The sequence below is a fragment of the Mirounga leonina genome, unplaced genomic scaffold (assembly GCF_011800145.1).
Source record: "Mirounga leonina isolate KUSES-001 unplaced genomic scaffold, KU_Mleo_1.0 Mir_91, whole genome shotgun sequence".
Taxonomy (NCBI): domain Eukaryota; kingdom Metazoa; phylum Chordata; class Mammalia; order Carnivora; family Phocidae; genus Mirounga; species Mirounga leonina.
Genome location: NW_023270839.1, coordinates 9,342,009 through 9,353,795, shown reverse-complemented (window position 1 = coordinate 9,353,795; position 11,787 = coordinate 9,342,009). Strand labels below are relative to the sequence as shown.

The 11,787-nt window shown below is 42.7% G+C and overlaps 1 protein-coding gene across 1 annotated transcript; it reads left to right on the top strand.

Annotated features, from left to right (window-relative positions):
• Positions 1-3,064: 3,064 nt before the first annotated feature.
• LOC118003237 (ribonuclease K6-like) lies at positions 3,065-4,211 on the top strand. Its single transcript, XM_034994073.1, is given in 2 exon segments — positions 3,065-3,439; positions 3,441-4,211. Coding segments are annotated over 2 exon segments (534 nt in total). The 5' UTR covers positions 3,065-3,358; the 3' UTR covers positions 3,894-4,211.
• The last annotated feature ends 7,576 nt before the right edge of the window (positions 4,212-11,787 follow it).

The window sequence follows — 11,787 nt, the reverse complement described above, 5'->3', positions numbered from 1 at the left end:
CTAAAAGTTCCTTTTATTAAAGGGTTAAGGGGCGCCTGGGTGGCTCAGTTGGTTAAGCGACTGCCTTCGGCTCAGGTCATGATCCTGGAGTCCCTGGATCGAGTCCCGCATCGGGCTCCCTGCTCGGCGGGGAGTCTGCTTCTCCCTCTCCCGCTCCCCCCTCTTGTGCTCTCTCTCTCTCTCAAATAAATAAAATCTTAAAAAAAAAGGGGGGGTGTTAAAAGATGGTGGTTGAAACCACACGGAAAGAAAATGGATCAAGCACAACTAATATAATAGTTTTGTGTTGTTGCTTGTTTTTTCCCACAGCCACTTCCCCCCATTTGGATAGCTGCATATTCATTTCCTTTCTGGAACTATGCCCCCCGCCCCCTGCTTGTGTGCAGTATTGGTGGGGTTATCCATCAGGGTTTCGAATCCGCTCTACTGAGTCAAGTGACGGTCATGAGATGCAAGCTAGGCCAACCAGACTCTTTCTTATAGGAGACCAGAATGTACTACCCGAAAAGATGGCTCTTTGGCACAAAGATGATTTTGAGCTGATTATTTTGAGAAACAGAAGACAGAGGAGAAGTTCTGAAAGCAACCTATAAATCACCCATTTACAAATAAGGGACATTTATCATCATAGAGAAAATCTCTATCCCTAAGGGTGTTTCCCTATGTCTAGTAACAAGATAAAGATGACTCTAAATCACAAGAAACTCTTACCAGTGGAGAAGGCACAGGCTTAACTCTGCAAAACAAACTTTGTTTTCTATACTTTCCTTGCCAACTTCCTGGAGCCTGCCTTCCCCACACTCTTCTTCCTTCGTTTTAGCTGAAGATGGTCTGTTAGCCCAAGGTCTCACCACCTCTTGGAATGATCTTTCCTGATGTGAAGAACAAAGGCAAAGGAAATGTAGAAAGAACATTAAATTTCTTACAACTTGCAGCCCATTGACAAGTACTTGGGATAGGCAGAGTGACCTTCTTCTAAGAGCTCAGCTGCCTCAATGTTAATACTTTGCTAGAGGAAAAAGGTAACCTTAGCCTGATAGTACCTCAACCCCCAGGATCCTGTAAGTCTCCTTTAACATATAAAAATCTCTTTGGAAACTTCCTTTATTTCTACCTCCCCCCCCGCCCCCGCCAGGTTATATGTTAGCATTAATTCTCCAAGCCTATGCCCCACCGATAGACATCTGAAGGGTCTCATGACTCATGTTGTACTGGACAATAGTAAATGACCTCATCTTAACAGCAGCTAGCCCCTCAAGGTCGTAAAACCCTTGCTTCCAAATTTCTTAGAGACTTTGGCTATCCCTAAGCCAAATCCGACTTAAAAGAATAGAATCAGCCACTACTCACAACCCCAGTGCCGCTCTTTCTACCCACGGGTCCTGTCCCTGTACATTAATAAAACCACCATTTTTGCACCAAAGATGACTCAAGAATGCTGTCTTGACCATTTGCTCCTGGACCCCAACATCACCACATTTCACACCAATCCCTTCATTTCTCCCATGTATATATGACATATCCATGCTAATAAACTTCCGTTTGTTTTTCTGTCTTATGTTATAAAGGCCATAGCTGAGAAGGAAGGAGAGAAGAGAAAGATTGCTTCTTCCTCTACACTATCTTCTGAGACTGAATCTCTAATAGTGATGCAAGTAATGTGGGAAACAAAGGCAAAAGAAAAAGTTAAATTTCCTTACTTCCTACAGCCCATTGACTAGTCCTTGAAACAGGTAGAGTTGATGAGGGAGCAGAAGGCTAGCTGAGGACAGGCAGAATTTGACACCCGCCCCCCCCCCCCATGAGATATATGTGACATTCCTCAGGCACTTCTGGCTGCCCTAAAGGAAAAACAAATAGTTAATTTACAGAGATTACAATTCTGCAAGACATGAGTCTCCCTCAGTTTACAAAAGTCTTAGCAATTTACAAGAACAAAGCGTTTCTATCAATGTCTAGTTTCTAGTAGGGGATGTAGATACAATTATATGTCCTTATAATCTGCAGCCCATTGACAGATACTTGAAGGGGGCAAAGTGTAATTTCCTCCAGGAAGTTCCCAACTATCTTACTGTCAATGCCTTACTAGAAGGAAAGACAATCTTAACAGGTAATGGCAAGGCCTCCGGTATCCTGTGAGTCTTCTTTAACACACAAAAATCCTTTTGAAACCTCCCTTTTCCATACCTCCCCCAATTTGCAAGTATATAATCAGCCATACCTCACAAACCCAGGGCAGCTTTTTCTACCCACAGGTCCCGTCCTCGTGCTTTCATAAAACCACTTTTTGCACCAAAGGTGTCTCAAGAATTCTTTCTTGGCTGTTGGTTTCAAACCTTAACATCTTTCCTATATCATCTACACTGGGAGGTGATGCACCCCAACTCCATGAAGAAAGAAGCTCCTTCACTAGGGACCCTCCCACCTTACCCTTGGTATCTCTTTCTCTGGGTCTTCATCTGTCTCCTTTATCCTATCCCTTAAGGAACTGATAAACCATCAGTGTTTCCTTGAGTTCTGTGAGCACTCTAACAAAGTAGTGGAATGAAGAAAGGGTTGGGGGAAGCTCAGATTTATAGCCAGGCAGTCAGAAGCACAGGTGACAAGCTGGACTTGCAATTGGCAACTGGACCGGGGGAGTCTTGTGTGTTTGTGGTGTGTTTTCTCCTAAAGAACTGAAATAAGGGAGCTCAAAACACTAAAGTGTCAGGGAAGGAAGCACTCAACGGTTATCAGGACGTCATCATTTCCTCACAACTTCTTTGAGGAAGTTATCACTTCTTCTTTGTTCCTTTAAGTAGGCTTGTTCTTCCTGTGTCTACAGGGATCCAGGCTTTAAACGGTGAGTTGGAGAGTGTGGGTCTCATCCACACTGTGCACAAGAAGTGCATCTTCCAAGCCCTAGGTTCCCTTTCCTCTTTCCTAGGGCTCGGAACCCTTCCCTGCTGCACGCAGGCTGCGCTGGCATACCTGGCAGAGGAACAGCAGACAAAAGCCTCTGAGCCTGGGACTAACCACGGCCTCTGATCTCAGCGGGAGCTCCAGCACGGAGACCTGGTAAGAGGAGAACCCCGGGGGCTGGGGAGAGTAGAGCCGTGAAGATGGCCAGAAGGTCCAGGTCACATAGATGGAGGAGAAATATTCCAGGAGGGAGGAGGGAAGAGACGAGGTTCTAGACCCATAAGTACAGGACAAAGAAAAGAATGGGATCTGCCAGTCAGAGGAAAAGTCATCTTACCTCACATTCCTCCTCCCTGGGCTTCAGGTCCTTCATAGAATGTGAGACTCAAGTCAGAAAGGAAATGGTTTAAAAAAAAATTCAACGAATGAAATCTTGAAAGGAGCAATAAAGATCTATATGGATGTGAATAATAATTTTGCTCTTTTAGCTTCTAATACTATCATTCTCTCATTTTCTTCCCTCTTCTTACACAGAAGAGATGATGCTGGATCTTCTGGGACCCTTTCCTCTCTTCCTGTTGCTGCTTGGATCATCGGGGCCAGGACTTGCCCCTGGTGCTTGGGCTCAACTCACTGGGTTTCAAAAGTTTATAATTCAGCATATAAGTGTAGGTCCTGTACAATGCAACAATGCAATGCATGCTGTCAATAATCTTCATCGGATCTGTAAGCCTCAAAACACCTTTCTGCATGACTCCATCCAGAACGTGTCTAATACCTGTCTTTTGCCCAACATACGCTGCAAGAATAAACGGGATAACTGCCACCGGAGTGCAAATCCTATTGGCATGACTTACTGCAATCTCACTGGAGGGACATATCCCAACTGCCGCTACAGTACCACTCCGCAGTACCAACTCTACACTGTTGCCTGTAACCCCCCTCAGCCAGGCGACCCTCCCTATCGTCTAGTTCCTGTACACTTAGACTAAGACTAAGGTTTCCATTACATTCCCTCTCACTTGGTGCAGTTTCTCTCATGATCTCTTCTGCCTTTTCTTTTTCTTTGTTGATTTCCATGGTTCCCATTGAAGAAGAAGGGGAGTGGGAGAATTAGAGTCCCAAGATGCCAGAGCAGAGTTGCGGACAAAAGTGATCAGATACTTTTCCGCTTTGGAGCTGTGTTTTGAAAGAAGGCAAAGGAAGAGGGCAAAGAAAGACCCAGGTCCCCTATTTTTAATCTTGGAAATTCTGCCAACCTTTATTGCATTGTGTTCACAGCAATAAAATCACTTTCTGTTGCATTGTAATGACCTTGAGTGTGTGTGTTTGGAATGCCTTTCATATCATTGTCAGCCTGGGGTCCTCTTGATTGCATTTGCCAACATTCTCAGGAGAACTATTGGGGCCCCAGGTGACTTTTGAGGTTATTCAACAACCCAAGGCTTCTGCCACGTCCCCCACCCCTGGGTCTTTTGGACTTTGGAGCAAGAAAGTTCGTCATCCCTTCAAACTCTGCTCAAGGCTTTTACATATTTCCCTTGAAACCATAGTCTATATTTATTTGGAGGTGGCATGGATACCTCATGGAGTATCCATAGTATTTTCACGAACAGGTTCTAACCCTGACAACCGACACATCCTACATCTTTACTACTGGATCCCGTATTTCATCAGATAATGTTTTGAATATAAGTAGTAGTAGGGATAATAATCCACTGTTGCCTTAGTCAATTCTCCCATGATCTCTTGGAATGCATGAAGAGAAAGCAGAGATCAAGAAAGAAAAAAAAAAAAAAGCACTGGGGAACGAAAAACATTCTTCCCTTACCTAAATACTGAAATATCACAGAAGTAATGGTGTTTTGGAACAGATATTGGATTTAGACACTGAAGGACAGGAGTCAAGTATTTGGCTGGGATGCACCTGGGTGGCTCAGTGGGTTAAGCTGTTAAGTCTCTGCCTTGGGCTCAGGTCATGATCTCCAGGCCCTTCTAGCTCCTTGCTCATAAGGGAGCTTGTTTCTCCGTCTCCCACTGTCCCTCCTTCACCCTTGTGCTCATTCTCTCTCTCTGTCTCTCTCAAATAAATAAAATCATTAAAAAAAAAAGAATTTGGCTGGGATTAAGAATTTAGGTTCTAGGTGTAGGAGGGAAAATAATTTTCCCTTCATCATTCTAGGTTCTTGGATGAAACCCCCCTCCCAGATTAATAGGACAAATACTCTTTTAATTATGTACCTACATATGGTAGCCCCATAAAAAATGAGACTAAAAGTCAGCTAGCCATCTGAGGCTTATGGATCTCTAGTCTGCTTTCAGAATTTCTCTTGGTCTACATTTTCTCAAAATAAGAAGCTTAATATAATTCTTATGCCAAAAAGGGATATTTTGGGTCAACATATTCTGTTACCCTTTATCAGTCAATGACTGGATCCTTGTGAGATAGTAGAAAATATATATTGATTTCTCCCTCTGATTCTTGGCACAGAGCTCCTGAAACCCTTGTATATTCCTTTTTTTTTTTTTTTTTAAGATTTTATTTATTTATTTGACAGAGAGAGACACAGTGAGAGCAGGATCACAAGCAGGGGGAGAGGGAGGGGGAGAAACAGGCTTCCCGCGGAGCAGGGAGCCCGACGCGGGGCTCCATCCCAGGACCCTGGGATCATGACCTGAGCTGAAGGCAGACGCTTAACGACTGAGCCACCCAGGCGCCCCAACCCTTGTATGTTCCTAAGTGATAAGAGCACTGGGAACATCTTTGTTCTTGGCAGTCAACTGGGTGGTCCCTGGATGGGGGCGGATCACCAGGAAGATCCAGCCATGATTAAAAGCATGGCAATTTCAGCCTCACCCACATCCTCCACAGAGGGGAGAAGGGATGGAAATGGAGGTAATAATTGATCCTGCCTGTGTGATGTAGCCTCTATAAAAATCACAAAGTATGGGGTTCATGGAACTTCCAGGTTGGCAAACACATATGATGTGGGAAACAAAGGCGAAAGAAAAAATTAAATTTCCTTACTGCCTATAGCCCACTGACAGGTCCTTGATACAGGCAGAGTGACAGTCCTTTAGGAAGTCAGCTGCCTCAATGTTAATACATTACTAAGGCCAAAAGGCAATCTTAGCCTGATCCCCAAGATCCTGTAAGAATTCCTTTGGAAATTTCCTATATTTTTACCCAAGCACCCCCCCCAACCCAAGTTATATGATGGCAATCATCCCCTAAGCATATGGCCCACCAATATACATCTGAAGGGTCTCATGACTAAGGTTTTACTAGACAGTAATAAATAACCTTTTCCTAACAATAGCTAGTCCCCTCAGGGTCCTGGAAACATTGCTTCCAAATTCCTTAGAGACCTACCCTATCCCTAACCCCGTCCCACTTCTCATGACCCCAGTGCAGCTCTTTCTGCCTAGGGATTCTGTTCTAGTGCTTTAATAAAATCAACTCTTTGTACCAAAGATGTCTCAAGAATTCTTTCTTAACCAGAGGCTCCAAACCCCAACTAATTCCTACATCACAAGGATTTTAAGAAAAAAAAAAAAAGTTAAAGTGGATTCATGACCTTTAGGCCCTATTTCCAAAGACTGATCCTTCTCTATTTTTTCATAATGTAATTTCTCCCAGAACCTTCCAAAAAATCCCTACCCCATTTCCACCACCAAAATTATACTAACTCTATAAATACTCTTACACATATTTCCAACCTACCACAAAACTCGATTCATATCCATACTCCTGGTAGTGAGTGGGTATGTGGGGATTCAGAGAGAGAGAGCGCTTGCTACATTATCTTTGCTATTTGTTCTGTATTGAGAAATTTCTTATCCCATCTGCTTTTGTAAACTTTCCTCATTGTATAATTCTTAGATTTTTTAAAAAAGATTTTGTTTATTTATTTGTCAGAGAGAGACAGAGCACAAGCAGGGGGAGCAGCAGGCAGAGGGAGAAGGATGCCGGACTCGATCCAAAGACCCTGAGATCATGACCTTTTCTGAAGGCAGATGCTTAACCAATTTAGCAACCCTGGTGTCCCTCCTAGGTTTTTGTTTTGTTTTGTTTTGTTTTGTTTTGTTTTAAGTGGGGCTTGAACTCAAGATCTGAGATCAAGACCTGAGCTGAGTTCAAGAGTCAGATGCTTAATTGACTATGCCACCCTGGCTCTCCTGCATTTTATAAATCTTAAATCCTTCTACTAAAATCTTGAAGCATCCTGGTTTTACCAGCTAGTAAAATGTCCTAAGTTAACCACTGGTACTGAACTCAAACTTGTCTGTGCCCCAATGCACAGGAAGCCAACGTGTGAGACACTGGTTTGAAAGCAAAGAAAGTTTTTCTTATCATTAGAAGGGCAGCCCAACAAGAAGGCAGCAGATCATTCCTAAAGTTGCTTTGCCCTGTTGAGACTAGGAACAGCTGACATATGTTTGGAGAAGGAGGTGAACACCTGAGAGGAGGGTAAGGGCTTTCTTGAAACCTTGATGGTGGTGGGGCACCTTGAAACAATCTGGAGGTATGCATTCTGCCAGACAATGAGGTGGCACTGGAGACATGAGGCATCAGGTAATTTTATGGCAAAGGTTATCATCTGTTTCCCATCAGATTCTTATCATCAATGTGCAAACAAATACCCTAAACTGGCCCTTCTCCTTCATGCCTATGGGTCTCTTTCTTACCAAACTCCAACTTGTCCATGCATCCAATGTGCAGTAAGTCAAATTCTGAGACACTGGATTTAAAGCAAAGAAAGTTTTATAGTCAAGGAGAAAGCAGGGATCATTCCTAAAGCTGCCTTGTCTGGTTGAGCTTAGGGACAACTTATATACATGAAAGGAAGATAAGGGGTTTCTTGAACTTTGTTAGGAGGTCCTTGAAACAATCTGGAGGTAAGCATTCTTGTGTAAAATGATGAGCTATGTGGGACCTGGGATCAGATATATCAAGACAGATGTTACTGTCTGGTTCTTGTTATGTTTTTACAATCAGTGGGTAAACTCAGAGTACGAGTAAAAAGGCAAAGTTAATGATTGATTGTGCCTGCGGTTTAGAGGTAAGTAAATCAGGGGCACCTGGGTGGCTCAGTCAGTTGAGCTGCAGACTCTTGCTTTCAGTTCAGGTATGATGTCATTGGTGGTGGGATGGAGCCCTAAACCAGCTACATGTTTGGTGAGGAGTCGGCCTGGGGATTCTCTCCCTATGCCCCTCCACCCAACTGTGCACTCTCTCTCTCATTCTCTCTCAAATAAATAAATAAATAAATAAATAAATAAATAAATAAATAAATCTTTCAAAGAAAAAAGAGGTACGTAAAAACATAATTAAGTAGGGAACAAAACAACATAGACCTAAGCTAATAATAGTTTTGCATATGCTTTCAAAACACGTCCAGGAAGCATGTGTCCAGCCTTGTCTTCACACACTGTTCCCTCTTTGGGATGACCTTAACATCCTCTTCACCTAACTTCTAATTAATCCTCACAATCAGCTCTGGTGTTGTGGCCTTATCTCTACCAGCTCCTCACAGTCCCCTGGCACGTCCTCCACCAAAGCCAAAAGAGCTATTTATAGTTATTAGCATACAATGTATTTATCTACTTATCTGTCAGATAAATAGTGGAAAAGCTGAGACAAAAATCCAGTTGAACTGGCTCCTAATCCAGGCCTTTTTCCACTTCATCACGAGGAGCGTTCTGAAAGTAACTGCTTTTGGTTATTCCCAAAAGTCAGCTGTTAGGAGAAGCGTTAGAAATTTGGAAATACATGCTGGCAAAATGAGAGCTCGGTCTGGATAATCTGGCTCCCTTGTTGTGCTGGGGTCTAATGGCATCAAGAAATGATACAAGAGATTTACTTTCTCTCTTCCCAGACTTTTGAATCACTCTAGTAAGTCAGAATATTAGAAATGTTCTAGATCATTTAAGACTCAGTCACTCTTCCTGACGGAAACATCTTTCATGTTTTACTTGTAATAAAGACCTTAAACTGCAGATATCTGAGAAGGTTGTGCTACAGTTCTTGTGGGGGGATATTTTTTTTCCTCCTACCCACTTTTAATTCTTCAGCTTATAAGCATGCACACACCTTAATATCCTCATACATTCTGGTCAAAGACTAATGCCCACCAGATCCATGACCACGACACGGAAACCCTTGTCTCATTTACTCCAGAGGGAATGAACCCTCTCAATGCTCACACCCTTCCCTTCTCCCTTTGACTATTTTATTTATTTATTTATTCATTCATTCATTTATTTATTTATTTATCTATCTATCTTCTTTTTATTATTAACATATAATGTATTATTTGTTTTGGGGGTATAGGTCTGTGATTCATCAGTCTTATACAATACACAGCACTCCCCACAACACATAGCCACCCCAATATCTATCACCCCACCACCCCATCCCTCCCACCCCCCTCGACTCCAGCAACCGTCAGTTTGTTTCCTGATTAAGAGTCTCTTATGGTTTGTCTCCCTCTCTGGTTTCATCTTGTTTATTTTTTCTCCTTTTCCCCTCTGATCCTCTGCCTTGTTTCTCAAATTCCACATATCAGTGAGATCATATGATAATTGTCTTTCTCTGATTACCTTATTTCACTTAGCATAATACCTTCTAGTTCCAGCCACATCATTGCAATTGACAAGATTTCATTTTTGATGGCTGCATAATATTCCTGTGTGGGTGTGTGTGTGTGTGTGTGTACACAAGAAGATGTGATATACATATATATACATCTTCTTTATCCATTCATCTCTCAATGGACATCTGGGCTCTCTTCATAGTTTGGTTATTGTGGACATTGCTGCTATAAACATTGGGGTGCCGGTGGACCTTCGGATTACTCTATTTGTATATTTGGGGTAAATACCCAGTAGTGCAATTGCTGGGTCATAGGGTAGCTCTATTTTCAACTTTTTGAGGAACCTCCATGCTGTTTTCCAAAATGGCTGCACCAGCTTACATTCCCACCGACAGTGTAGGAGGGTTCCCCTTTCTCCACATCCTCAGCAACATCCATCATTTCCTGACTGGTTAATTTTAGCCATTCTGCCTGGCATGAGGTAGTATCTCATTGTGGTTTTGTTTTGTATTTCCCTGATGCCAAGTGTGTTGAGCACTTTTTCATGTGTCTGTTGGCCATTTGGATGTCTTCTTTGCAGAAATGTCTCTTCATGTCTTCTGCCCGTTTATTGACTGGATTATTTGTTCCTTGGGTGTTGAGTTTGATAAGTTCCTTATAGATCTTGGATACCAGCCCTTTATCTGTAATGTCATTTGCAAATATCTTCTCCCATTCCATGGGATGCCCCTTAGTTTTGCTGACTGTTTTCTTTGCTGTGCAAAGGCTTTTTATCTTGATGAAGTCCCAAAAGTTCATTTTTTGTTTTTGTTCCCCTTGCCTTTAGAGACATGTCTTTTTTTTTTTTTAAAGATTTTATTTATTTATTTGAGAGAGAGGATGAGAGGAGAGAGAGAGCACATGAGAGGGGGGAGGGTCAGAGGGAGAAGCAGGCTCCCCGCCGAGCAGGGAGCCCGATGCGGGACTCAATCCCGGGACTCCAGGATCATGACCTGAGCCGAAGGCAGTCACTTAACCAACTGAGCCACCCAGGCGCCCTAGAGACATGTCTTGAAAGAGGTCATTGTGGCCAATGTCGAAGAGGTTACTGCCTATGTTCTCCTCTAGGATGTCTCACATTTAGGTCTTTCATCCATTTTGAGTTTATCTTTGTGTATGGTGTAAGAGAATGGTGCAGGTTCATTCTTCTGCATGTGGGTGTCCAGTTTCCCAGCACCATTTATTGAAGAGACTGTCTTTTTTCCGTTGGACATTCCCTCCTGATTTGTCAAAGACTAGTTTATCATAGAGTTGAGGAAACAGGAACAAGGATGTCATGCTAGGAAAAAAAGCAGGTCAGTTATTGCAAAGTTACCTTCCTTTAGGGAATGGCAGGGATCTATCAGGCAGATTAACTAGTGCTGAACAAGCAGGTCCTGACTTCTGGCAGAGCCAAAACTGTAGTTAAGTCTCAATTTGGTGATGTGGGGCTTAGCAGAAGCAACTCCTTTTTGAGTTTTAACATACTTACAGTCACTATGCTATACATCAGCTCTCCAGAATTTATTCAGTTGCAAAACTGACATTTGACCAACATTTCCCCGTTTCCTCTACTTCCCAAGCCCCTAGTAACCACCACTGTACTCTGCTTCTATGAGTCTGACTATTGCAGATTCCACATATAAGTGAGATCACACAGTATTTGTCTTTCTGTGTCTGGTTTATTTCACTCAACATAGTGTCCACCGGGTCCATCCATGTTGTCAAAAGTCACAGGATTTCCTCTCAAGTCTGAATAACTAATACTAATTCCATTGTCTGTTTATACCATATCTCCTTTATCCATTCACCATCACTAACCATCAGGGAAATGCAAATCAAAACTGCAATGAGATATCACCACACATCTGATATAGGATGGCTATCATTAAAAAAATACAATAAGCTTTTGATTGCCAAGGCACCCGTTTCAAAGACATCCATCTCAAATATACACATTCCTAGCTGTACAGCTAGATAAGGAGCGATGGCATCCCATCCACGAAATTCCCCCTTCAGCCCTGGGTGACCCTAGATAACTGACCATTTGTGTGACCCTGGTTTTCCTTTCCCATGCTTTCATTCCCACTCTTATGTTTTAAATTCACCAATTAAAAGGGAAACCTCAAAATCCTGGACATCCCACCCTTGACTCCAATAAAGGCACAGCCCCAAGTGTGTGCGCTCTTTCTCTACACAAGACCTCGCTGTGGGGCTCTGGGTGTGCCATGTACCTTCCAGAATATATGAGGCTTATTAGCCTCATTTTTTT